Source organism: Tetranychus urticae, chromosome 1, assembly GCF_039701765.1.
Source record: "Tetranychus urticae isolate SD_2017Ah chromosome 1, NJAU_TeUrti_SD_1.0, whole genome shotgun sequence".
NCBI classification, from domain to species: Eukaryota; Metazoa; Arthropoda; class Arachnida; order Trombidiformes; family Tetranychidae; genus Tetranychus; species Tetranychus urticae.
Genome location: NC_142958.1, coordinates 29,722,875 through 29,749,377, shown reverse-complemented (window position 1 = coordinate 29,749,377; position 26,503 = coordinate 29,722,875). Strand labels below are relative to the sequence as shown.

General features: G+C 33.6%; 5 protein-coding genes, 1 long non-coding RNA gene and 1 pseudogene across 13 annotated transcripts; 3 read left to right on the top strand and 4 right to left on the bottom strand.

The window, feature by feature from the left end:
* Nucleotides 1-1,303: 1,303 nt before the first annotated feature.
* On the top strand, nt 1,304-2,636 carry CRIF (growth arrest and DNA damage-inducible proteins-interacting protein CRIF). The gene is made up of 2 exons (XM_015928954.3): nt 1,304-1,506; nt 1,568-2,636. The coding sequence occupies exons 1-2, from the start codon at nt 1,456-1,458 to the stop codon at nt 2,372-2,374; spliced, it is 858 nt and encodes a 285-aa protein (XP_015784440.1). The 5' UTR covers nt 1,304-1,455; the 3' UTR covers nt 2,375-2,636.
* Nucleotides 2,637-3,215: 579 nt separating this feature from the next.
* On the bottom strand, nt 3,216-6,513 carry LOC107361982 (uncharacterized protein F35H12.5). Its single transcript, XM_015928952.3, has 6 exons — nt 6,188-6,513; nt 5,470-5,812; nt 5,292-5,388; nt 4,918-5,221; nt 4,529-4,700; nt 3,216-3,882 (listed from the first exon to the last, which is right to left on the bottom strand). Exons 1-6 carry the CDS (start codon nt 6,317-6,319, stop codon nt 3,635-3,637), a joined length of 1,296 nt encoding a protein of 431 aa, XP_015784438.1. The 5' UTR covers nt 6,320-6,513; the 3' UTR covers nt 3,216-3,634.
* Nucleotides 6,514-6,607: 94 nt separating this feature from the next.
* LOC112538810 (uncharacterized) lies at nt 6,608-7,455 on the top strand. Its single transcript, XR_003082163.2, has 2 exons — nt 6,608-7,127; nt 7,191-7,455. It is a non-coding gene; the product is annotated as an uncharacterized LOC112538810 (long non-coding RNA).
* Nucleotides 7,456-7,785: 330 nt separating this feature from the next.
* LOC107361745 (very long-chain specific acyl-CoA dehydrogenase, mitochondrial pseudogene) lies at nt 7,786-10,585 on the bottom strand (annotated as a pseudogene). Of its 2 annotated transcripts, none has more exons than XR_001568554.3 (2): nt 10,212-10,585; nt 7,786-9,796 (listed from the first exon to the last, which is right to left on the bottom strand). The product of XR_001568554.3 is annotated as a very long-chain specific acyl-CoA dehydrogenase, mitochondrial pseudogene, transcript variant X2 (transcript). The 2 variants fall into 2 exon arrangements; XR_001568553.3 differs by having other exon boundaries at nt 10,389-10,585.
* LOC107361746 (methylglutaconyl-CoA hydratase, mitochondrial) lies at nt 10,389-12,023 on the top strand. Of its 4 annotated transcripts, none has more exons than XM_089270408.1 (3): nt 10,389-10,527; nt 10,869-11,262; nt 11,368-12,023. In XM_089270408.1, the coding sequence occupies exons 2-3, from the start codon at nt 10,908-10,910 to the stop codon at nt 11,916-11,918; spliced, it is 906 nt and encodes a 301-aa protein (XP_089126534.1). In that variant the 5' UTR covers nt 10,389-10,527; nt 10,869-10,907; the 3' UTR covers nt 11,919-12,023. The 4 variants fall into 4 exon arrangements, with proteins under 4 accessions (XP_089126534.1, XP_015784109.1, XP_015784108.1 ...); XM_015928623.3 differs by lacking the exon at nt 10,389-10,527 and adding an exon at nt 10,559-10,699; XM_015928622.3 differs by lacking the exon at nt 10,389-10,527 and adding an exon at nt 10,583-10,724.
* Nucleotides 10,858-25,183, bottom strand: LOC107361744 (fatty acid synthase-like). 2 transcript variants are annotated; one of them, XM_089270405.1, is made up of 6 exons: nt 25,045-25,176; nt 23,929-24,204; nt 19,598-19,750; nt 14,364-19,415; nt 12,205-14,261; nt 10,858-12,132 (listed from the first exon to the last, which is right to left on the bottom strand). In XM_089270405.1, the coding sequence occupies exons 2-6, from the start codon at nt 24,137-24,139 to the stop codon at nt 12,013-12,015; spliced, it is 7,593 nt and encodes a 2,530-aa protein (XP_089126531.1). In that variant the 5' UTR covers nt 24,140-24,204; nt 25,045-25,176; the 3' UTR covers nt 10,858-12,012. The 2 variants fall into 2 exon arrangements, with proteins under 2 accessions (XP_089126531.1, XP_089126532.1); XM_089270406.1 differs by lacking the exon at nt 23,929-24,204 and having other exon boundaries at nt 25,045-25,183.
* Nucleotides 25,045-26,486, bottom strand: LOC107361747 (serine/arginine-rich splicing factor 10-like). 2 transcript variants are annotated; one of them, XM_015928624.3, is made up of 4 exons: nt 26,252-26,486; nt 25,856-26,064; nt 25,477-25,618; nt 25,045-25,384 (listed from the first exon to the last, which is right to left on the bottom strand). In XM_015928624.3, exons 1-4 carry the CDS (start codon nt 26,323-26,325, stop codon nt 25,240-25,242), a joined length of 570 nt encoding a protein of 189 aa, XP_015784110.1. In that variant the 5' UTR covers nt 26,326-26,486; the 3' UTR covers nt 25,045-25,239. The 2 variants fall into 2 exon arrangements, with proteins under 2 accessions (XP_015784110.1, XP_025016522.1); XM_025160754.2 differs by having other exon boundaries at nt 25,212-25,384; nt 25,749-26,064.
* Nucleotides 26,487-26,503: the final 17 nt, after the last annotated feature.

Here is a 26,503-nt window from a genome sequence, read left to right as displayed (position 1 = left end):
TTTTTATTACACTAAAGTTAAAAACTATAAGAAACTATTATATTATAAAAAGTTGAATTTTGTTACAAGCAAATAATTTGTTTGAATCTCGACTAGTTTCACTGAACAAGTTTATTAACAAGTTTATTTACTCTTGCAAGTATTTTGTTTTCATATCTGTGAATCAAATGTCTTTTTATTTTATTTATATGAACTGGTTATCTGTAAAATAGATTCATCTTGATTCGATAAAAAATCCAAAGGTTGGCTGATTATCATCATCTGCATCATTTATTGTTGAAGTTAATCAATTAAGTAGCATCATTTGATGTGTCGCTTATTGTACTTTACCTTTGTACTTTGGATATCACCTGTCGCCTAATATTAAGCCGTCTTATGATTACATAAGTTTAGCCAATTTCTTACGAGAAATGAATAACATCGAAGCTCGTTTCTTTCTTGAAATAAGTTTTTATCTTTCTGAACAAATTAAGGAAATTCATGCAATGAGTTATGCTCTTGGTGGAATCGATCTCGATATTATTTTTAGTTAAGCTTTAATATTGGACAATCGGAAAACAAACAAGATTTATTCACACAATCTTTTGAAAATAATGAGCATATTATTAGCTATTAATATTAGAATAGCTAGACCTAGAGACACCCTTTTTCAGGTGTCAAAGCAGCTTTCTTAGTTTATCTAAATTAAAAATTTTGAGTCGATTCATGAAACCGTTTTCAATTATGACTAAAATTATTACCATTGAAGACTTCAATAATGGTCAGTTTACTTGTGCAATGTATGAATATCATTCAATCTTTTGAATAATTTGCAATAAAATCATTACTTATCCTGAACTTATGATTAACAAATGGGATGAATATGCCATATTCAATATTGCTTCACACCATGTATATTTGTCCACAATCACTGATTGACTATCAGAAAGATAACTGATTCTACTGAATAAACTGTTACTCTAAGCTCTATTAAAATTGAGCTGCTTATCAATGCAGATAATTAAGAACGTTGCACTTAATATTACCGTGTTTCCGCACAATCAAGCACCGTGGTAGTGTTTCTAACTTAAGGTACAATATGTGAAAATGTGTGGTTAAGCTTTTTATTTGATCTAATTGAGATAATTATTTCAATATTAAATTAACTAATGACTATCAAGCTTCATTGGAAATTTTCATCAATAAATTATCAATACGATGATGAAAATTTAATGGTCAACTCTTTTGAGAGTTTATAATAACCGCTATTTTCCCTATTGGTTTATTACAGAGTTGATGTGATGAGAATGTAAACATATGGTGCATGAGTGTAATTGATGAATAGTGAATATATGAAGTGTTTTGATTATTATTACCGATTTAAACTTTAATTTAATTCATTTTTTATCCAAATTCATTGTAAATTTATTAATTAACTTGAACAGTTCATTTAATCTGTTTGTATTTTTCCTCAAAATGAGTTTACTTTCTGTTTCTTCACCTAAATTGGTATCGGTTACATCTCAGGTTTGTTTTTTTTCTCTTTCAAATTGTATCATATTTCTGATTGAAAAATTTTATAATCTAGATAACAGTCAGTCGTAGTTTGGCATCTTTTTGGCCTATCAAAAACCCATTCAGAAAGTCTCAGCCGGAAGAAGACTTGGCACTGCAACCGATAGAAGTTGAAGCTAAATCACCATGGCAAGACTTAAGTGAGGAACAAATATCTAAGATTTGTGATCGTTCGGGTTTAGATGATGAATTAAAGGCGTTAGAAAGGAGACAACTTTCAGCGCCTGTTAAGTTTGATCAGTTGAGAGAATATAAACGGGAACATGTCAGGAGTTTCTATGCACAATATGGTAAAGATAGTGGACTCAAGCCGGGTGTTTGTTGGCCCAACAGGGAAGAATTGGACTTTCGTGACAAGTTCGAGAAAACTTTCTACCCTTCATTGGAAAAACTTTTGAAGGATAATGAATTGGAGAAACAAAGAATCGCTAACTTAAAGAAAGAAACTGAAGATTCAATAACTGCTGGTCTTGCAAAAAGAGAGGAACAAATTGCTGCTTTCCACGAAAAGAGAGCAATTAAACAGGCAGAGGAAGAAGAAGCCAAGAAACGTAGTGAAAAGTTAGTTGCAGAAGTTAGAGAATACCTCGGATTTAATATCGAAAGATCAGATCCAAGGTTCCAAGAAGCATTAGCTAAAAAAGAAGAAGAAGAACGTTTGAAATCTAAGGCCAAAGTTAAGAAAGATAAAAATGCCAAAATTGCTGATATGTTACGAAAAATGTTGGATATACCTACGGAAGAGTTAACGGCCAAGTCTACAGAAAAATCCGATAAAACTGACCAATCTGCTGAGACTGTAAAGGATAAAAAAGAGTGAACTGGCATTGGTGTATTGGTCATTAGACTTCATCGACTGTTAACATCATTTGTAATTTCATGGCTAACAAGTACAAATTTTGTGAATTATCTCTTGCTAGTTTGGCATAAATTACAGTTGATGTCACGTGAAAAAGTCATTGCTGTTCTTCATTGCCAGATTTGTTAATTAGTTACACATCATGCCTATAGTCATTGTAATAATTTAATATTCAAAACAAAGTTTTTGATAGTGCAAATAAATAATATTTGAGAACGCGGCACTTTTCTCTTTGAAAAAGTTCTCATCTCAATCCAATAAATTATCATTCATATTAAATCATGCAGCTGACATGATACTACATTCTGTCTCAAAATATAACTAATGAAATTACGTCGATATTTCAATTGATATTCAGCTGATGAAGGCAAAGAAGGATACGAAAATCAAACTAACTTGATGAGAAACGCTTTTTCTCAATAACAAATTTTGTGAGATTAGTTATTTAAATTTATAATTACATGTACTTTAAATGTACTCTTCAAATTTTGACGAAACAGTTGTCATTGTCTCTTAAATAGTTACCTAGATTTAATTTGACTTCACTGGCTTCGTTTCCCATATTTTAAATTTGATTGTCATAAAGATGATCTTTATATAAAACAGATTTAATATAAAATGAAGTAAACAATTTGAAATGAATTTGAATTGAGCTAGACAATGGATTTTTCATTTCATTACCTGACAGATACATTGTATTAGATACTTCAGTTGGTCAACCGAACGATCATACTTTTAGCTTGAGATAATGTAAAACATAATTTACTTCAAATTTAATTTTAAAAAACCAAACAGTTACCAATAAATTATAATGATCATTTATTAAAATTAAAGTTTCATTCATTTTTTTCAACCAAATATGTTGTCAAAGTTGATTGAGTTCCGTCTTTGTCTTTCTATTTTATAAAAGTTTATGTTGAAGAAACTAGGCAATTTATAACATTAATCAGTAGATTATATTGAACAATAATTTTAACAATCAGTAAATCGACAAAAATTGGTCATGGACAGGTAGATAAATGGATACAAAGAAAGAAACAGCTTTGAAACAATCAATGACAGTCTGTCAAATTGACATACATAGTCTCGAGTAGGACAAAAACAGCTAATATTACAATCACCAATTTAAAACGATTTGCAGTTGAAAGCTTTTGTTGTGGCAAAAATAAGTCCAATAACAATTAATAGTAGCTGTCGAAACGCTAGTGATATTTGAGTTCTTTAAAATCGCATTTTGCGAACGAGCTTCTCTTGTTCTTCTTGCTTTTCGGAGCTGTGATTATTAAATTCCAATGCTTGTTTGGATTGGTGTCCAATTGAGTTAACTTCAAGATCAACTTGCTTCTTATGTCGAGTTACTTGGTCCAAGAGTTCTTCAACTGCTGGATTAACAATGTTTGAAAATTTAAGGAATGCATAGTGTCCACCTTTTGCGAACTGGATAATCTTCATCCAATCATCCTGAGAACCTGAAATTATTCAGAGAAAAAAAGATTTGTAAGATAGTGAATCATTTTTTATAACAATGTAATTGCTTTGATTGAAGTTGTTGCCAAGAGGATGATGTGCAGAGATATGAGTCATTTATATGACACGATCATTGAATTGAACGGTTGAAATCTTATAATCAAGAAATGTTAGATCCTGATTAGAAAATCATGAACACCACTGATTTTCATATGCACAGAGGACAAAGTTCTAAAAATGATAATCTTGAATGCAACAACAAAATCGAACCACACGAAGTGACAACTTCATTGGACTAAATAGGAAGTTAAATGATCACTCTATTAAATTTGATTATCAGGCACTTTGTGTTGAGATAATTCATGTTGAAGTTTATGATACTTTCATTGACGATACTGATAGCATGAATTAACTTTACAGTCATCGATTCTATTAAAGATTATTACAGTAAAAATTGTATAACACTTCAAGTGAAATGTATCTTTTCTATTCATGAAATACATCGATTTCAATGTTTGCATTTCACCGATTAAGCATTCAATAGATAAATAAATTGTCCCGAATTGGTGAATTTCCGATTTCAATTGTAAGTACCGATTGAGAAAAAGATTATGGTAACGTGAAGATGATAAACAAAAGTAAACTGACCTCGGACGATACAATTTCCTTCGGCATCATATTTTGAATATTGAGATTCCTTGGCATCAAGTATTTGAGCCATTTCATAGAAAATTTGTTTCTCCACCAATTTATCGTTCTCACTGTATATGTACAAAAGATTTGGTTTTTGTTGCCTTAAGGTCTCCAAGAATCCAGACAACTGAAATAAGAAGAAAAGAAAACCGATAGAAAGGAAGATTAGAATGGTAATCATAATTAATAGGATCAAGGAGAAAATAGAAACAGGTATAAGGAAAATAAGATAAAATTAAGATAGTAAACTAAATGTATGAAAATGAGTTTTAAAATATTCGTTAATATTAATTGGTCAAGGTGAATAAAGTTTTATTAGTAAAAAAATTAAATCATAAACTTACTCTTTCTGATTCTGAGAGAAACATTACAGTACCAGCGTGTATAACATCATCCAAAGAGTCAGTACGAACTGGAACTCCTTTCAATGCGAAAACATATTTACCAAGTTTACGGAAAATAGCCCGGCCAGTAGGATTAAGAGTGAATCGAATGAGATTATCGATAAACCAAGCAGGCTTCATGCCAATTATTTTTCTATGTCCAGCTGGATTGATTAGTGTATAAGAATTAACAGGGAATCGTTCATTAATGCACATATCAAGGGCAGGAAACACGGCACTACTATGAGTTACTAGCATATCCAACCTATGAAAATAAAAGATATAGACGGATGACAGTTTGACTACACGTAAAAAGGATGGAAAATTTCAAATACCTGTCAATGTCAATTGCTTTTAGGAAATCTTTTAGATATTCTCTTTTTTCATGAGACGAATGGCGGAAATATTTTGTTCGATCAATGGCAGAATATACTGGAGAAGGTAAATTATAATGTGATTAGCCTTGAGAGTACTTCAAGAAAACAGAAAAATTGATGCAAAGAATAAAAATACCTGGCCAATTCGGGGCGATGATACGAACTCCTTTAGGCGCTAGATGATTAATCAATGGATGAAAGTCTTGATGTGAACCAGGAGATCCATGAAGGGTTAGAATTACTGGGGCTTTATCATTTGCGACATACTCTTTGGTATCCACATACTCAACATTAAAAGATAAACCTTCTTTAGGCGCACCAGCATAAGCTTTCCTTGTTTCTCTCCATTCCTCATACAATGGACCACAAGTTTGGATAGTGATATTTTTAATTGCGGTAGGAGAAATCACTTTAGATGCGCCTGATGTCCCATGCCAGCGTAAAGTATTCAACAGCTGTCTGCGAGCTTTAAACTCTTTCTAAGAATCGTAATTTTTGTAGGAAATCATCGATAACAAAAGGAAAGTGAACATGAAGACCAGAATTAATATCATTAAGATAGGAGTCAAGTGGAATGACTAAGCTTTAGAAACAATTGCCAGAGAGAAATAAATAAAAGGAAATAAACTTTTTGGACAAATATCAGGATAAGGTAGCTCAACATAATCAAAATATCGAACTTTTTGTTACCGCCTTTCTGTTGAGTATTCGTCAAACAATAACACCAACAAAATTCAACTAACCATCATCACCATTCAAGAGGGTTAGTTTGGATTATGATGATCCATTATTATCAAAAAGAATTCCATTGGAGTAGCATTTACACTTGAGTATTTTGTCTTTGATTAACTAACCTTTTCAGTTGGATTTCTCCAAAAATAATGAGTTGATGGCATACTGGACAGATGACGAGCAAAGAATTGGCCTTCACCATTAATTATTGCTGGTGAAGCAACTTTAGACAAAGAGACAACAAAAAGAACCATGATTAATAATATCAACTGTTGGCAAACCCAAAACTTAAAACACTTTTCTTTTCACCAAAAAAACAAAAATAATGTTTACAAAAATCTAATGTAAATGGTAAACGCAGGTTGGAGGGTTTCAATTTAATATTTATTAACTAAATACAAAAATCAACAATCAAATGGCACAATCTAACAAGCTAGTTGCACAGTTAATTGTCATTTCATTGTCATATTATGGAAAGCAATACAACTCTATTTCTCTCATCCAAATGGCGTGATTTTGTCCCCTCCTTTAAGGGATGTTCCGATCCGATTTTAAGATCGATCTCATCGATTTTTCTCGCACAAAAATTCATCGCTCTCCTTAAAAACACGTCCTTTCGAGCCAGGAGACACTTCTGTAGATCCGCTGATACTTTTTTTGAAAAAATCAAGAAATTAAATTTTTTTGGGAATTTTTTCTGATATCATTGTGCTTTTAAAAATCGAAAATCGATCTCAGTAAAAATTGAAAATCGCACATATCCTCTAGTCTTTAACGAGCTCCCTCTAGGTAAAACTGTAAAAAGTTTGCATCGTCTGATTATGTGAGTCCAGTTCAAAGTATTTAATTTGTTTAATTAATAATACTAAAGTTTAATAATATAATTTAATGTTAATAATTGTGTCAGGTTTTAAGTCATTGGATAGATGGATAAATCAACCCAAATAACACCAGAATCCTCACCATCGGTATTCAAGGACCGAGCTGATGAAATAATAAAGTTATTAAACGAAACACCATCAGACGTGGGCTCAAGTATAACACAGGATACCATCGAAATAAGTAAGTTGATACAATTACTCCATTTCAAATCATGTATATAATTGTGAACTACTGATGATCCAGGAAGTAATAAAAGAAAAGCTCGAGAGGAACCCACCATCAAAGGAAATGAAATCGCTTCCAATCTCTATGCAAATAAAAATTCTTTCGAATTCTGGTCGTATTGTGATGAAGTCATTGTAAATGATGTTAAATAGCCTAATTTGCTGAAAATTATTTTCATTAATTAATTGAAACTAAAATCAAACCTAACAAACTTTACATTAAAAGTTAATATTTGATGATCTTGTAAGTCTTAAGAAAATGAAAATAAAGTCTCAAACTTCGATCGCTATTGTACAGTTATTGATCTTTTTATCAAATTCATCTTATCGTGTAACTTTAATGCTTGATAAATTTTCAGTCATATGTAAACTCAGACTTAACTGTTATCAATAGTATGTCTGTTATCAATAGTAAATTTTGAAGTTTTAAACACGATTTGCAATAGTCAGTAATGAATAATTCATGAAAATTTTCTTTAGGTTGAGTAAAAACCGACGTTATTTTTTAATTTGAGTCAGTCAGATTTGTTTGTACCAACTTTTGACTGTTGTTTACCGCTTATCAGTTGAAATAAAATCTACAAGATAGAAAGTTTCATAAAGCATTAAGCAGGTTTTTACGGCAAGAGTATAAACAATTTATCATAAATATCATAAAAGTTTTACAATTTTTTGCTTTGATCGGAATATCTTTTTTTAATCTCGTTCGATAGGGTGGCGATGCCAAACTCCGTTGTTAACAAAAATAGAATCTGAAATTTTCTTTAGATTATTAAAGTCGGTTAACTTTTCAGAACTTCGACAAGCAGCAAGGTTTTGATGAACTCGAGATGCTGCTTCATTACAAATCACTTTAACCATATTTACTTCATGAGGTGCAGATGGGAAATTTTTCTGGACTGAGCGAGTGGCTCTTGAAAGGGTAACAATCATTGAATAAATGTCGATCGCTGAGTTAGCTAAGCGATTGAGTAAAAATTGCTCGTGAATAATTTTCTTGTTGTATTTGATTAAAAGATGCTCAACAGTTGCTCCAAAGTTTGTCACTGATTTTGATACCAAAGCAGCTGAAGGAGCCAATTCAGGTGAGACAAATTCAGTAAGAGATGGTCCTGAACTCAATCCAACAGCCCGGAATACTCTTTTAGTTGATACGTCGAAAATCATTCCCAAGTTAGCAACAGGATTTTTTATAGCCTTTTGTAATTCTTTCAAGTGATAACCAGCATTTTGAATTCCAGTTAAGGCTACAAACAATCTGAGGATATCATTTGTTCCTTCGAATATACGGAAAATACGAAGATCTCTCATTATCTTTTCAACACCAGTTTCTCTCATGTAGCCCATGCCTCCTAAAATCTGAATAGTTTCATCGCAAACAAACCAAGCAGCTTCTGAGGCAAAAACTTTTGAAATGGCTGCTTCTAAATGGAATTCTGTTGATCCTTTATCCATGTTACCAGCAACCATGTAAGTCATCGATTCATTTATATATTGGGCTAATGCCATTCTTGCAATCTTCTCTTGAATGGTTCCAAAACTGGCAATTTTATCTCCAAATTGTACTCGATTATTTGCGAAATCAGTTGCTTTAGCAATACAAAATTTCATGGTTCCATTCAACAATGCACCCATTCCAAATCGTCCACTATTCAAAATATTCATAGCAACTTTAAAACCATTGCCAACTTCGCCAAGCACATTCTCTACTGGAATTTTGACATTTTCAAAATAAACCTGAGCGGTATTTGATGTTTTGATTCCCATCTTCATTTCAGGTGGACCATTAGTTACTCCTCCGAATGCTCTCTCAACGATGAATGCTGTAACCTTTTCTTTTTCCTCCCCACTTGATGTTATAACTGGAGTTTTGGCAAACACAGTAAAAACATCAGCGAAACCACCGTTAGATATCCAAATCTTGCTTCCGTTGAGTATATAATGAGACCCATCGTGAGAGAGAACAGCTCTAGATTTTATGGAACCGGCATCTGAACCAGAACTAGGTTCAGTTAAGCAGAAACATGCAGTTTTTCTACCTGTTGCTAAATCAGGGAGATATTTGTCTTTCTGTTTTTCATTACCATAAAGCACAATACCCTTATAACCAATTGACTGGTGAGCACCTAATGTAATAGCTAATCCTAAATCACTTTGACCCATAATTTCAGCCAAAACAGCATATTGAGTGTTATTCATACCAGCGCCTTCATATTGTGTCGGAACCATAATACCAAATGAACCCATCTCTTTAAGCATTTGCATGGTTTTATCCTCTGCTTTACCGTTTTCCTCAGCAGTTAATGGGTCGTGAAGTTCATTGAAAAGCTTCAAACTGGGTTCACGGACCATATTCAAGGTTTCCAATTGATCATCAGTCAAAACATCAGGATAAGGAAATACTTGATTCACTTTAGCTTGTCCAGAAAACATACTCATAATAAATGAATTAGTTTCTGGAGGCCTTTCCTTTTTCACTTCTTCCTTCTTTTGTTCCAATGGTTGAGCCTGAGCGGACATCAATCGCACATGAGGGTACACAATTTTGGTTGATTTTAAGACATTAAAATGCCTTAGAAATCTCACTGACATCATGGTAGACATGTTACGCAGTCTTATGAGGAACTGAAATGAGATAAAATAGTTCGAGTATAAAATAAGGTTGAGAAAGCTTCAACTTGAAGTAAATCAAAATATGTCAATAATCACACTCAATAATTAGAGGAAAATTAAAAATAATAAGAGACGCATAAAAGACAGTAATGAGGCCAGGTGAACTTAAGTCTGTCAGTCTACTTGTTTACAAACAAAAATGTTAAGTCATGTGATATGTCATGTGATTACAGTTGATATAAAATGATTTTGTTCAAGTCTTTTTAATGTTGGCTCAATGAATCGATAAATGACGATTATAGAAACTATTAACCGTTCCTGGACAAGTACAGTTGTGAATCTAAACCGAAGATTGATTTTTGTCAAATTTAATTCCAATACGAAAGGCTTCTCTGATGTCAATTGACAAACATATAAATATTCTTACCTTTCAAAACCTCAATACAAGATGTAAGAACGGACTGAAAAGTTTCTTATCTTTTTAATGACACAAAGACAGCTAGCAATTGCAGAAATTATCCTTTACACAATTAGCTTGACACAAATGGTACTAAATACTTCACCTGATGATTCCCCACATTGCAATAAAGAAAAATTCCCTTACCTGTAAAATACCAACACGCTTTGCCTATTTATCACAGTTTTAAATCCTTAATGAAATGTTGTTTTGCTATTTCACTTGAGTTTAAAAATTATTAAAAACTAAAATGTTGAACTTTTTCACGAGTTAATAATTTGTTAATGTAAGTCAATCTTTCACTGAACAAGTTTATTCACTCTTGCAAGTATTTGACTATCATCTTTGTAGATCAAGTGTTTTTATCTCTAGATAATAGATAAATCTTGATTCGATGAAAAGTCCAAAGGTTGGCTGATTATCATCATCTGTATTATTCTGTGGTGAGGTAAATCCAGGTAAATACAAAGAGTATAACAAGAGGTATCATGCAATGTTAACTATCTTTTTGAGATAAGGATAGGGAAAAGGGCTCGAACGCGATGGAGCCACTAATAACCCTTTTAATTTTTCTTTAATTTTTTTCAACTTTTTCTCATCAAAAAATTTGTTTACATTTTCTCACAGAATATCCAAGTTGCCTATTGTTTGTTATACGAAACTAAAATGATTTTCAGGATTTTTTCCCCATTGTTTCATCCAATCAAACCTGTTTCGGTCCCGTTCCGTTCTCTTGCTGTTAAGCGAGAAGATTTTTTTGAAAAATCTGATGAGATAGTGAAAGTGCAAACCTCGCAAGACGTAACTGGACTGTTTGTCTTATCATTGAACCACGGGAAGAAACGTAATGCATTGAGTGAAGCTATGATTTCTCTCATGGAGCAAAGCTTGTCATCTTTGAAAAGTGATCGATCAGTCAGGTGTTTAATCCTCAGAAGTCAGGTCGATGGTGTTTTTTGTGCTGGAGCTGATCTTAAAGAAAGATTTGAAATGGATAACCATGATGTTGGGCCTTTCGTAGGTAATTCACCTTTTTTTTATCTACTGTCGAATACCCGGTTAAAGCAAAGTATTGAATTTAATCTTGTTCAATGTCACACCTGTTGCATATCTTATCTATTTACAGAAAGACTAAGAAATCTTGCTAACAACCTGTCCGAATTGCCGTTCCCAACCATAGCCGCTATTGACGGTGCAGCTTTTGGAGGTGGTTTAGAGTTTGCTTTGGCCTGTGACCTGAGAGTAGCATCTTTGAGAGCTAAATTAGGCCTTGTTGAAACTAAATTAGGAATTTTGCCCGGAGCTGGGGGAACGCAGCGATTACCTAGATTGATTGGTTTATCAAAAGCAAAAGATTTGATTTTCACTGGAAGAAAAGTTTCTGCAGAAGAAGCACATTCGATAGGATTAGTCGACTATTTGACATCGGATGAAGATAAAGAAGATAAAGAAGCCGCTTTCAATCGATCAGTTGGTTTGGCTAAGGATATTTGCAGTTCGGGTCCATTAGGAGTCAGGTGGGCTAAATTTGCGTTAACGAAAGGGATCACAGTTGATATACATTCTGGGATGGCATTTGAAAAAGCTGCATATGATCAAATTATTTGGACCAAAGACCGAGTTGAAGGAATGAAATCTTTTCTGGAAAAAAGGAGTCCAAACTATAAAGGCGAGTGATTTTCAACAGGTGATTTAATACGAACACTACAAACCACTACAAAAAATATAATTTGTTTGAAATTGAATTTATCTTATTTATAATAAAGAAACGTTAAGCAAAAACGTAAGTAAGGAAATTGTCCATCAGGATTCCAACCTCGTTGGAATTGTGACTTAAGAAGCTGCGATGATCACCATCAACGATATTTATTTGTATTTTATTTGACGAGAGCTGGAACAAACAAAAATTATTGATTAGTCAAAATTTTCGCAGAAAAAGTGAGTATAATTAAAAAATAATTACCTTTGATAGACCATAATCTTCTTCAAACGAAGCAGTAGTGAATTTGTTTGCCGCTCTTATAAGATTAATGGATGCTTCAAGAGTACCCGAAGGTCTGTAAGTGTGCGCCATTTTCATTTTACGGAAGTGTCTATCAGTAGCCAAAATTAGTGAATCTTTTTTGGATCCTGAAGAGAAATGTTGACCAAGAAGAACTTCCATTAATTTGATTCTTTCACCTTGTGATTCTAAACGGAACAACTTCTCCTTGAATTTATTAAGCTCATCCGAGGGAATAACAGAAGCTGCATAGTTAATCAGAGTTTCAGCTTGAGCTAAACTTTCGTCCATAGAACCATATTTATCAATCATCTCATCTAATTGAGAACGAAGATAATCAGGAGCTCCATCCAACAAGACCAATCGATTGATAATTGACTGACCTCGTCGAACAGTTAATTGCAAGGAAACTTCAAGAGCTAGAAGCGAACCGAAAGAGTAACCAACAAAATCAAATGTTTCATCAGTTGGATAACTTTCCAATAATTTATCGGCATAGAAATTAGCTGCTTCTTGAATGGTTTCAAATGTATCCAAATCTTTAGTCCAATTGATACCAATGATTGGTCTTGAGAGAACTCGAGTCAACGGAAGCATCAAATTGAAATTACCCTCAATGGGCGGGAAGAAGAATACAGCTTTACCATTGTGAGACGATATAGTGGTAAACAGTGAGTCGGGTTCTTGGTAGACTTCGGTAAGAAGATTTGTTTCTTCAAGTTTATCAGATTCATTATTAGTCTCTGAAGCTTTTGCTCCTTTTGAAAGACTGAGTTCCTTGATATCTTTAATCTTAAGATTACGAATCTCTTGAGCAGATAGAATAGAATCATAATCACGTTCAAGAGCTTGTTTAATTTCGACAGCCATCAGAGAGTCCATTCCAAGTTCACCAAGAGTTGTAGATGGGTCAAGAGTTGAAGGATCTTTAACACCAAGAATGTGACAAATCATTTTGAACGGCGATTCTTTAACACCACTTCCAGCACGTTTAGAGTCAGCGATAACAATAGATGAACAAGTTGTATGCGATGAAGTTAAAAAGGTGTCCATAGTTGACATTACAGAGGGTATTCGTTGTGGTAAAGTACCACCAATTATAACATCATTGCCACCCAAATGTTCAGCCACTACACCAACGTCACCAATGGCTCCCCATTGAATGGCTAAACCATGATGACCAGCAGCTCGACGATCTTCACAAACTCTTTCCATAAACGAATTAGCAAATCCATAATTAGATTGACCGGCGTTACCTTTACCAGCAGCAGCTGATGAAAAGCAAACAAAATAATCCAAATCAGGACAAATTTGTCGAGACAGTGAGTCAAGTAAAAGTGTTGCTTGGACCTTTGGTGCACAAACACGTTCAAAAGCTTCAACCGTTTGATTTTCAAAGAGAGCATCAGCTAAGACCATAGCCAGGTTAAAAATACCCCCAATGGGTCCAAGTACACTTGCTTCGGCGAATAAAGCTCGTGCAGAATCTTCAGTTAAAGCAGTATTAGTTGAGACAACAACTTTTCCAAATGAGTATGGAATAGATTGTTTCAATCGTTGAATACACATTTTTTGATAGCCAGTAACGGCACCTGAACGAGACGTCATTACTAATTTAGCAGCTCCTCGAGAAACCATCCAATTAGCCATTTCAAGACCAACTCCACCTAATCCTCCAGTGATTATGTATGTTTTCTCGTGATCGAAATGAACTTGTGCCAAACATGGATAAGATTTAACCAATGGAACAGGCTCTGTGGGTTCATCTCTAATTTTAATTAAAACCTTTCCAGTATGTTTACCAGCAGCCATGTATCTCAACGCTTCTTCAACTTGATCTCTTTCAAATACGGTTGTGTCGATAGGTCGGACTGTGCCATTAGTTAAACCTTCTTCAACCCATCGTCGACATGTTTCTGCTGTTTCACGGGCTCTAACACAGCCAGAGAAAGCATTGTCTTGAAGATGAGCAAGGCAGACAACGTGATAAGTTTTATTGCCGGCTAAGAGTGCGGGGTCTGAAACGAGAGTTAAATGAAAAGATAAAATAATTTAGGATGTGTATGGATAATAATGGATAAACTAATGCTAGTTTGTATTATAGTTAAGTTAAAACTTACCAATTGTATTGTTTTGGATAATATCGTATTTACCAATCTCAATGAAACGTCCATTTTCAGCAAGAACACGCATAGAAGCAAGGAATTTATCTTCAGCAAGAGAATTAAGAATAACATCAACACCATCTCCGTTGGTTTCTTTGAGAATTTGCTCTTCAAAGGAAGTATTTCTAGAATGGCAAATATGTCTGTCATCTAAAGCAGGGAACAATTTTTTGATATATTCTCTCTTTTCTGGTGTTCCAACTGAAGTGAAAACTTCGCATCCCATACCAAGAGCAATGTTGATTGCTGCTTGACCCACACCGCCGGTTCCAGCGTGAATCAAAACTCTTTCACCTTGAGTCAAACGACCACGAATGATGAGAGCATAAACAGCGGTGTAATAAATAATTGGTACTCCGGCTGCATCACGAAGAGACCATGAATCAGGAACTTTGACAATAAAGCTACAAGTAACATCAGAAATGGTGTCACAAATTCCTGAGCCAGAGGTCATTCCAGCAATACGTTGACCCGATTCAAGGATACCAGATACTTCAAAACCTAAACCAAATTTACTCAATGTGTGAGGATAGGCATTGGTAGGTATACGACCTGAAGCAACCATTACATCTTTGAAATTGATTGCTGCATAATAAATATTTATCTTATGCAGTGGTAAACCTCTCATTTCTGGTGCGATAGTTTTGCAAAAATTCATTGGAGATTGCAACCAACGAATAGATGATAAATCACCCCTAATAGTGAAATCGGCATAAGAATAATTGGCGCTAATATATTTGTCTTTGGAATCCATTAATGTATGACGATAAGAGCCCAGTGAAGATCCATCGAAAATGTTCATCACCAAATCTTTTTCAGTCAAACCATAACTCTCAAAAAGTTTTTCAGTTTCTTCAGAGCTCTCTTCAGTAATTAAACATCTCAATTTAGATCCAATTGGTTCACGTCGAATACAATTAACCATACCAACAAGACCAGTTAATCGTGAGTTGGATCGAAGCCAGACACGGTTATAATGTGGATCTTCTAAGTGGGTCTTTAATGTATCAACCCAATCAAACTGATGAATTGAAGTGTCTATTACTCGAGTTTTCAACTCTTGATTGCACAATTTTTTCCTAATTAACAAAGATTTCCAGCCTGAATCTGCACACCGGGAAGCAATCAAAGTAAATCCTGTCTCTTCAAGTATATCCTTGTATTTTGTAGCATCCGATGTTGACCATTCACTTTCTTTTTGACCTGAATATTTGGTTATTTTTTCTTCCAGAGGATAAATTTGACTTCGAGTAAGAATCAAAGCGAATCCTTGTGGAGCTAAATTTTCAGCAAATTTGTTAAACAATTCAACAGAGTTGATTGGATCAATTTGCTCTAATGATGCGTGTAAAAGATCACAGGAAGGTTCAACGTAAAGTATGACCTCAGCTGATGGAAGCTCTGGAAGTCCACTAGAAGGTGACCAATAGTGAATCTTTTGTTGGGTTCGTCTAAAGTTTGAACCGTCATTATTAGGTGTTACAATTGTGTAATTAACTCCACGATTCATTAAAATAGGTAATGTTTCCAATAAAATGGAGTAAATTGCATTTTGACTCAAATTTACTTCAACCATGTTAATAACTGTAGCAGAAACGTTTTCTTCAACAATTCCCATATGGAATCGCAATATACCGGCCAAATCAGGATTATTCAACAATTTATCTGATGATAATTTATCAATATTTGATGTAATATGTTTGTTGATTACATTCTTGAATTGTTCAACTTGGTCATTTTGTTGCTCCTTTTCAGAAGCAAGTTGATTAAGAACAGTCAATAAACCATTTTTATTGGGATCAGATTCAACCAGCGATTGAATTCGGTCATTTACATCTGTGGGAATGGATTTTGAGTTTGCTTCAATCAAGTTACCCCAAAGTGTATCACACAAATCAATGTACTCATTTAGATTAGCATCTTTAATTGGAGCAACATATGAACCATCGTAAGGCTGGAAATCGTACGATTCAAGGGTTACTTGTTGATTGTTGACTTTTCTTGGAGCCGTGTTACCAACCATTCCTTTAATAACAAGTCCTTCAGTTGAAATGACATTACAATGACGATCAAAATAAACTGTTTTCATGGAATCTGCGTTGGTTTCAAAAGCTTTGAATAACTTTTCTGGATCATAACGTATGTACTCAAAAAATGTTGGCAAGAAAAGTTCACGGATAGGATTAGCCAAGATAGCACAATGAAGAATACAATCAGCTAAAGATATAAAATGCTCAAGACGACGGATTTTACCGCAACTACCATCAGACATGGCTTCAACTACACCTTGAAATGTTGACCCATAATCGTAGCCTCGAACTCTCAATTCCTTGTAAATTGATTTGCCGTCAATAGTGACAGCATCTGGGGAAGTCTCTACTTTTCCCATTTCTGTGTAATTAGTCTGACAATGTTTCGAGCCAATACGATATTCACCAGAGCAAGCGACAGATTCTGATTCAACAATGGCGAATTTTCCAACTTTTTCGTTCAATAGAATAGTAAATTGAACTGCATTTCCCCGACTAAGTAAAGTAGCTCGATGAAGTTTAACATTCAACAATTCAATGATTGATTCCTTGGCCTTGATTCGAGACAATTGACGCCAAACAATATACATATAACCAGTAGCTGGAAACAAAATACGTCCATCGATTGTATGACCAGCTAAGTATTTATCTGATGGGTTATTAAGATCGAAAGAATATCGAACGTTGACCGCACCACTGGTTTGATATTCTGGATACTTGGCAACCAAATAGGATTTAGAGTGATCCCATTTTAATAGATGAGACAAAGGTTCAACTTCTCGCGAGACAGGATACTCAATTGAAGGATATAGCTTTTCAATTGCTGGGTTTAATCCTGATTTATAAAGATCACCAAGTCCAGAGAGAAGAGGAATTAATCCTTGTGATGATTTGTCAGACAATCGGACGTAAGATCCTTCAGAACCGATGGTTTCTCTTATTAAAGGCAATAAAGTGGCATTTGGTGCGATCTCAAGGAAACAACTGTTTCTGGGTAACACCTTGATTTTTTCATAAAATCGAATCTGATTAATAGCAGCATGAGCGTAATAATGTGGAGTACAATAACGATATCGATCTTGTGTAGCTTCCTCGTCAGGAACTGATGAAGAAATCCAGCGATGAGAACGTAGTTTAGGTTCGGTTATTATTTTGCTGAAATGTTCAATTAACCCATCATAACTTGATGCAATAAATGATGAATGGAAAGCAGTTTGACATGATTCAACTTCAACTATGGGTACACCTTGAGACTTTAAATCTTCAAGGAAACCAGGAAAAACTGATGCATCACCAGAAACTGTTGTATTATTTTTGGTGTTGGAACAACCTGGTTCAATGCCTGTTGGACACACTTTTAGAGCTTCTTCCCATGTTAAACCTAGATTTACCATTCTTCCAGGTCCAGTTTGGCTTGCGAGTACCGTTTTTGCAACCCAGTAGGCAATCAAAACAGCTTGTTCATCAGTTAAACATCCATCAGCATATCCAGAGGCTATCTCACCAAATGAATAACCCAAAATACCATCAGGTTCAATATTCAGGAAACGTAAAACATCAACAAGACCAATTTGAATAGAAACAATAGAAGCCATAGCATGAACAACTGATTCGAAGATTTCCTTATTCTCTGAATCACATATGAGCGATTTCAGATCGATTCCAAAGGGTTTCAAAACTTCGGCCAATTTATCCATTTTGGAAGCAAAAACTGGAAGTTTCATCAATGATTTTCCCATACCATTCCATTGAGAACCAAGAGGTGAAAAGATAAACCATAAAGGTTGTTTTGCTTCAACTTTTTTGTTTGATTTACGAACAATTTCACCGTTTTCAATTACAGCATAACCTCGATGGTTAAGACCTCGTTTAGGCTCTGCGTAAGATAAATTGTTAAGTAGAGTCAAATATTCCCGGTTCAATGTCTTTTTGTCCAATTTTTCACTTAACGTAGAAAACATAAATTGTACTCCTTGAGAGGTTCGATTGCAAAGATTGACCAAACGCGGAATGGGTGAATCAATAAGGTAAGATTCAGGTGTAAGCCGTTTCTTGTTAGCGGTTAAAACAGCATGAACATTGACTCCACCAAAGCCAAATGAATTTACACCAATAATGTCTCCATTGAATGGTGTTTGCTTCAATACTGGAATGATGATTCCCTTTGAAAGACCAGGAATATTAGGGTTTGGTTCGGTAAAGTTAAGATTAGGAGGAATCCATCCCGTTTGAAATATTTTGGCAACCTTTGAAATTGAACAAAGTGCGGATGCTCCTTCAGTATGACCCATATTTGATTTAAGGCAACCGAAAAGAATAGGTTTCGTTGATTTTGATCTTAAACCTGATAAGATAGCCTCCGATTCAATAGGATCACCTGCTGGTGTACCAGTCATATGAGCTTCAATGTATTCAACATCATCAGTATTGATATGAGCTTCTTCATAGACTTGTTTCATTAAAGAATGCTGGAGCTTGAATCGAGGGAAAGTAATTCCTTCAGGCTTAAATCCATCACAATTAGTTCGACAATTTAATACTTTTGCATAGATTCGACGAGCTTCAGGTTCTCGTTGTAAAAAGATAGCAACTACAGCTTCAGCTCGACAGTAACCATCTACTTTGGCATCCAAACATTTAGGGATACCGTCATCGGATAACATACTAAGTGCACGGAAACATTGAGATATTGAGGGACGCAATTGCACAGTTACACCACCAACAATACAGCTATCACAATCACCTGCTTTCATGGAGGACAAGGCGGCACAGAAAGCAGAGAAACTCGATGCACAAGCGGAATCAACTTGAGCAACTGGACCTCGAAGATCGAGAGCATAAGAAACTCGAGAGGTGGACCATTGAATGTAAGAATGAGCCAAGGATTCATCTTGAGTTATAGCTTGAGTGGAATCATCATAACATAAGCCAAAAAATACTCCAGTACGACTACCACGGAGATCATCTGGATTTATACCTGAAAAACGATAAAAAGATGAGCATTAAAATCTTGTTGATTCAAATGTGCTTAATTCACAATAATTTTTTGTAAACTCTGTAAAATATATTTGCTGTTCAAAATGCTTAATAGACAATGATCTGTCTTGTAATAGATGTGATATTTTGTTATCTAATTATCGTAAAAATCGTTTAACGTACCAGCATCCCAAATTGCTTCATAAACAGCTTCATGAAAAATCCTTATTTGAGGATCCATAAGATGAGCATCTTTGTCAGGTATTCCGAAAAATTCGGCATCCATCTTGGATATATCATTGATTTTTCCAGCTCTTTTAGGTGTTCCAAGATAACCTGTAGAAGTAATTGAATTGAATAAAAATATAATTCAATTACAATAAACCGATTCCATTTTTAATCGTCAATTAAAATTAAATTGGCCCAAACAATAAAAGGATTGGTATCTTATGCATGAAAAGAGCTAGATTATCCTAAAAGACGCAACTAACAATCAGTGCAACTTCATCAGAATTTTAAAGATTTAAAGATTTAGCCAACTCATTTTGGAATATACGTCAATAGATTAAAATTGTTAATCATTTATTATGCGGAGGAAGTGATTATATTGCAGATTCCAGACATTTCAATGAATTTTCAAAGAGTTGTAATTCAAATTGAAAAAATCTGAATAAATTAAGTATAATCTTAAGATGAGTTTTTGCTTCTGAACAAATTAATTTTTTGCATTATTTACTGTTGAATTGTAAAGAAACGGGTCATTGTATTCAGCTAATCATTTGTAATCAAATTGAGACACAAATCATCAACAGACTTGGACCAAGAGTTCATCACAAATTGTGGTAACAATTCAATGCAAAGTGATAATGCAATTGCACAAAATTATTGTTCGAGTAAAACTTGAAGATGAACTCAAATTCAATACCGAGCCGTGTTAATGATTATTTTGCATTAGAATAAGTTAATCAACTTGTTGTGATATGCGTTATTATATGAGAATGGTGAGAGCAATCAACTAAATATAGTTGAAGTTATGGGAGATCATGGTAAATCATGATTGAAATTGAATCCAAAAGAAAAGATTGAATAATGAAAACATTTTGTTCTTGAGCTCATTTGTTTTGAAAAAGGTGACTTAAGGTCGGGATAATGAAAATAAAATGTGATGATGAGAATAAGCTGTGATTGATAATGAGATTGAGAAGTAGGAAGATGAATATTACGAAAACTGTAGCATATGAAATCAGTGATGCCAATCAACTTGAATGTTTAATGGTTCGTCAACCAATTAGAACTTAATCTTAACATTGTATGAGCAAGAGAGTGCTTCTGATGATTTATATTTCATCCTATTGATCCTGCCTCATGAGAGTAATGAAACACTTGTTATTCACAGTCTTACATTAATAACCAGATTAATATTGGAAATGATACATTGTAAACTGAATATTTAACAATAATCATTAAATCAAATCCAAGATATTCAAGAAATAATTACATAAATTGTAAATCACAAGAATAAGCTTTGAATAAGTCTTCATTTATACAAATCTTTTTTCAACATTTGCAGTAACGTTTGATTTTAATTTTGAACTATTTTTTGTGATTTTTTGAGTTTAATCAGCAATTTATGGTTAATTGGTTATTATTTTACTAATTATTGATGACATCGTTATTTGCAAATTGGTGTTTCAATAGATTAACCCACAATTGTACAGATTAAGCGTATAATTCATCTTCACAAGACTTTAATGTTTGGTTTTGACTTTGTTTTCTGTAATTTGATTTCTCAAGTTAACCTTAATTATGTTTTGTCGCAATTTAATCATAATTTAATGATTAAAATTGCGCTATCCATTGGTTAGACTATTTATTTTAATGTTAATTCTTTTCAGTTTTTGAATAACAATTTAGAAGGATTGAAAAGCAAGGAAATGTCAATGAACTGTATGTCTGTTATTATTTTCAACCAAAATTTTTAGTCTCTCCACTTGCAATCAGAACGGGAAACATTAAAATAATCAAGAATTAACTCTTCAATTCTTTCTACTTCTAATAATTGTGATTACAGTCATCATTACTTTTCGATTTTCTTCGATCCTACAACTTGATTCAGTTGAACTTAATGATAACTTAATTTCTCGCGACTAAGTTGACTTCATTAGTGTTATCGCAACTTTTGACAATAAAATGTCCCAAGTTCAGCAGTTCATAACTTTAAAATGAACCTTACAATGTAAGCAGTGATTTTAACGACTATGTCAAGAAGATCAAAGACAGTTCTCTATGCCCATGAAAATCTCAGAAGGTAGTGAATTTAGTCATGAATCAACAAGATCATGTTGCTTAACAATTCAAACTCAACACCTTCATAAACTGCAAAATATCTAGAAATAACTCGATGATTTGATTTATTGAATTCTTGCACTTTATTTTCTAGAAAAGTTTCAATGGCATTTTCATTTCTCTTTTGGAACTAAAGTTTTATCATTTCTGCTTAAAAAATAACAAGTTGGAAGAATTGGTTTATAAATAACATTAAAAATCTAAAAGCAATCAACAAGATGGCAATAATAACGAGAAGTTTGTTCTTGGTTTTTTCATCCGGGTGTTAAAATTTACTGGAATCACTCGCTTTGGAAACAATTTAATGATTGGAAGCTCTTGTCGTTTCTTCCATGGCTTTAGGATTGAAAGATCCGTAAGGACAATCAAAAGCCACTTTGACATAACTGTAAAATTGAGACAAAATATCGATGAATAAAGCAATTGAATCTCATGAAGCGATCCGAATATTTGAAGCGGTTCAATAAACTGTTGTATTAAAATAATTAATGACCAATTGTTTATATGCTAAGCTTAGATCAACAAGGTTCATGTTTGCAATTTCATAACATTTTCCCGCTTTTGTTTCAGATTTGGATTGTTAGCTTCATGATTCGTTTCAATTTATATTGAATGGTGAGTGGCAAACCAAATCGGTATAATTAAATTGGCTGGAAATGCGAAATGTTTCGAAATCTAATGAAGAGATTTGACAATAATTTGATAATCACAAACTTATCAAATTGATTCTTAAAATAAAAGATATTTTACTTTTGATCAACTATTAGAGTGAAAATGTATTAATACTTAAAACTGATTGCTTACTCATTTCAGCTCTTATTCATCTTCTTCTTGCCAAAGACATGACTTTACCTGCTTCATCTTCATTACAATAAGATGTGGTGATCAATGAATTGTAAAAAAATTTAAAAAAATTAGCCAAGCAAAGAGCTGCTAAGCACCAATGAAGAAGAAAAATGGTTCAATATCTTCATCTCGACTCATCTTATTCTCGGCTCGTTCCCTCTCACCTTCAAGCCATCATCATAAAAGACTTGTCAACGGAATAAAAATTTAATCATTCACCAATCCTTTTTAAATACATTGCAATTAGGATCGTTATCAGTGTAAAACGTGTGTGTGTAAACTCAGCAAACACACTAATCATTAACATGTTTCGTGAATTATTTCTGTTTCATGATACATAAAGGCTCTGTAAGTGTACATATTGATCATGAATTAAAACCATGATTTACTGTAAATATGAGCATTCTATTGATTATGACAGCTTTTGCTTCTACTAAAATTATCTCCTCATCTCCGTCATTTCAGTTTACTGTAACTTACCTTTGTTACCAGAAAATTGTCTTCACTCATCAGTTAATTTCACTAATTTCCTTTGACAATTTGTTTACTCATTCATGTTAATTAATCTCCTTCTAACCATTTCCTCTAACAATTCAACTTGTTTTATTTTTACATTCCTAATAATTCAAAATATTACAAACTAATAAACTTGCTTTTCAATTTTAAGCAAAGGCTCAGATATTCATTTCTTATATTAACTTACAATAGTTAATTGTTAGTCTGACTATCAGTAATCAACTATCAACTATCATTACTAATGGCTAGTTAACAGTAAATGGTTTAGATTATTCATTCTTCACCTTCAAATCCTAAACTAAAGGTTGGATGATTATAATCATAATTGTTTAAAATCTTATCTTAATCTTACACAATTCGGTTTAGGGATAATAACAACTTAAAAATGAGTGTTTAACATCTTAAAGATTTAGACAAATTAGATTTAAATACTAATCGATTTTCTCACGATTTTAATTGTATGTATCGCTAATTAACACTTCTGGCTTTGATTTAATCTTTCAAGAAAGCGATCTAATCATGAAATGCTAAAATTGTGGTTACAAGTCGACTGATTGATACAAAATCAATTGATCTTATCTGGTGGTTACCTTAACTGCTATTCAATTATAAGCTCAATTAGCAAGCCAATCGGCATCAAAATTAGTGAAACCACCAACTGCTGATGGCAATCAAACCAATCTGAATCAATTTTCAAATGTATTGCAAAAAGACTGGCTAAGACTCAAGTTTTATAAAACCATTGGCTATTTGGAAACAAAAGATGGCCAAATAATTTACTAATTTTTAAGTAAAAATTAACTCACCTATTGGCCATCGTCGATCATCAGCTGTATAAAGAGGAACCCCATTCATGAGATTTGACCAAAACTTTTCAATATCATCTGAGTCTGGATAACGTCCAGAAATACCTGATATAACAATGTTTTCTTTAACCTTCCAACTCAGGTCGTTTATACCCTTAACATGATTGCTGTCATCCATATTTTGATTATCCATGTTTTCTGAAGTTCCCATATAGAAGCCAAAACAATATAACACAAGATATTACAATTTTTTAACTATCAATTTGATATTCTCAACTTCATTAATTTGGATGTTCATACAGAATTTGGAAAGATGAAAAAGAGAACGAAGACGAACAATGTTTATAAAATACTTGAATCCGTTTAGATGAAATAGATGAACAATAAAATAAAGAAACACAAAAAAAAATAATAAACGACTGACAACTGTCGCAGTAAGAATGTGTTTATCAAATGAATTTGGCAAAATTAACTAATACATTTCAGTAACATTGATAATAATTGAGCAAACAAAGGATTGAACCTGACAGTTGCTGATGTTTATTTAATTAGTCTCAATCTCCACCTTATTTTAAATCCTTTTTTCAGTCTTTAACCCTAAATTGTCAACGAAAAAAGGAAGAAAAGTTGATAATAATCATCTTGAGAAACTCCTTCACAGCCTCCTACCAATTTGATATTGTCATCGATTTTGTCCCTCTTTTCTCTCTTCTTCCAAGTCAAACTCATTCCGAGGGTCTCCCATCATTAGTTTAAAAGATGTGAGAATGGTGATGAAGATAATGATGGTGACAGTGTGAAGACGAGGAGGAGGATGAAGAAGGAGGGAAGATGAAAAATGAAATGTGCATGCAATAATGCGAACTGCTCGATTAGACACAGTTTTTTTCAATTTTCTAAGTATCAACAGTGAATGACAAATTCTTTGTATCGCTCTATTTCGTTTCTTCACTATTTAACCATTGCTACCATAAGATCATCCATTTCATTATAAATGTCATCATTTTCGTCTTCAGCATTTGTTCATCAGTTTGTCTTCCTCACTTTAACACGCACGCATGTTCCTTTCATTTATTTTTAGTTTGTAAGGATTTACCAAATAACTAATCAACTTACTGAGGTTATAACTTTGTCCGATAAATATTTCTTTATCTTTTTTCCTCCATTTTTTAATACAATTCTAGTGGTTGGTGACAATCAAAGTATTAAATCATGAATTCTTGAATTAAATCGTTGAACGGATTTTATGATGAAAATATAAGCAATAAGTGATGAAGACTGACTGGGAGATGCTAATGACTTTTAATGAGTTCAAATAGGGGAGATTTGACGAGGCCGGTGTATGTATCGATCGTTATGATGAAGGCTACCAGAACCATGTTTTGGACGTGACCTTGATAATGAGCGAGAGCGACGTGACGGTCTAGAGTGACGACGAATTGGACTTCGACTAAACCTAAGATGAAAAATACAGAAAATACAGATGTAAATTATTGTTAAGATTAATATATTCAAAGAATTCAAAGGTTCAATAAAATTATAGCTTACCTTCTTTCCCGTGATCGACCTCGAGATCTGCTTCTTGAGCGACTCCTGCAACGTTCTCTAGACCTTCTTCTGTAACCATTGTGTCTGCTATCCCCACGCTCGTTCGGTGTTCGTCTTTCTTTGTATCGCATCTCTGACGGAGCTGGATTAGCAATGCGCAATTCAAGAATTGACAAAAGAAAATGATGTTCAATGTGAATGAATTCAGGTCAATAACTTGATAATACTTTGATTAAATAGGAATCGAACGAAGAGTAAATCTTTCAACCAACTTCTTTCGGTTCTTTAAAATTTTGTAAAACAATGTGGATTTGTGGATTGTGGATCACAGTCTTGTTTAAAAGTTCCCTTTGAATCAAACCATCTTTGGATGACTTACTCTTTCGATCTCCTTGGGCAAATTCGACAGTCAGCTCACGTCCATGAAAAGTAAGATGTTGTAGATCCCTGACGGCGTCTTTAGCATCCCGCAAACTTTCAAATTGAACATAGGCAAATCCTCTAGGTTTCCTGTTGTAGTAGTCGACCGGGATGTAAACATCAGCTATTTTACCATATTTACCAAAAATGTTCTTTAAATCATTTGATCTAGATAATTATAACACAAAGACAGTAAAAAATTAAACAATATTCAAATGAGATTCATTGGTATCTCAATTAAGGCTACCAAGTGAACAAAACATGAGACATTCAGCAATTCATTTTAAAATGAACGCTTAGTTGTTCAAAGTAATGTCCAATGATAGCCATGCTGTTTTAAACAGAAAGGACTCACCTAATATCCTCAGAGAGGTTCTTTATAAACAGTGATTTATTTGCTATCCCATCACCTCCTCCGCTTCTTGGCATGATGAGGTTCTCTTAAAATTGTAACCAATTTCAACAAAACCTATTAAGGGTACTACAGAGAATTTGTCTATTTCACAAAGTATACAACTAGGATGATGAACAATTAATAAATAGTAATCAAAACAGATATTAAATTAGACACTTTGATAATGTATTACAATAAGCATGTAGAAACAAA

Coding starts and splice junctions, on each gene's coding strand:
- CRIF (XM_015928954.3), top strand. CDS start 1,456: ATGAGTTTACTTTCTGTTTCTTCACCTAAATTGGTATCGGTTACATCT. Junction 1,507..1,567: donor TGGTATCGGTTACATCTCAG/GTTTGTTTTTTT, acceptor TTTATAATCTAG/ATAACAGTCAGTCGTAGTTT.
- LOC107361982 (XM_015928952.3), bottom strand. CDS start 6,319: ATGGTTCTTTTTGTTGTCTCTTTGTCTAAAGTTGCTTCACCAGCAATA. Junction 5,222..5,291: donor AAAGCAATTGACATTGACAG/GTATTTGAAATT, acceptor TTATTTTCATAG/GTTGGATATGCTAGTAACTC. Junction 3,883..4,528: donor AGGAAATTGTATCGTCCGAG/GTCAGTTTACTT, acceptor GAATAATTTCAG/GTTCTCAGGATGATTGGATG.
- LOC107361746 (XM_089270408.1), top strand. CDS start 10,908: ATGATTTTCAGGATTTTTTCCCCATTGTTTCATCCAATCAAACCTGTT. Junction 11,263..11,367: donor TGATGTTGGGCCTTTCGTAG/GTAATTCACCTT, acceptor ATCTATTTACAG/AAAGACTAAGAAATCTTGCT.
- LOC107361744 (XM_089270405.1), bottom strand. CDS start 24,139: ATGGGAACTTCAGAAAACATGGATAATCAAAATATGGATGACAGCAAT. Junction 19,416..19,597: donor TGAAGCAATTTGGGATGCTG/GTACGTTAAACG, acceptor ATCGTTTTTCAG/GTATAAATCCAGATGATCTC. Junction 14,262..14,363: donor TATCCAAAACAATACAATTG/GTAAGTTTTAAC, acceptor CTCTCGTTTCAG/ACCCCGCACTCTTAGCCGGC.
- LOC107361747 (XM_025160754.2), bottom strand. CDS start 26,325: ATGCCAAGAAGCGGAGGAGGTGATGGGATAGCAAATAAATCACTGTTT. Junction 26,065..26,251: donor AACCTCTCTGAGGATATTAG/GTGAGTCCTTTC, acceptor ATAATTATCTAG/ATCAAATGATTTAAAGAACA. Junction 25,619..25,748: donor ATTTTAAAGAACCGAAAGAA/GTTGGTTGAAAG, acceptor TTGCTAATCCAG/CTCCGTCAGAGATGCGATAC.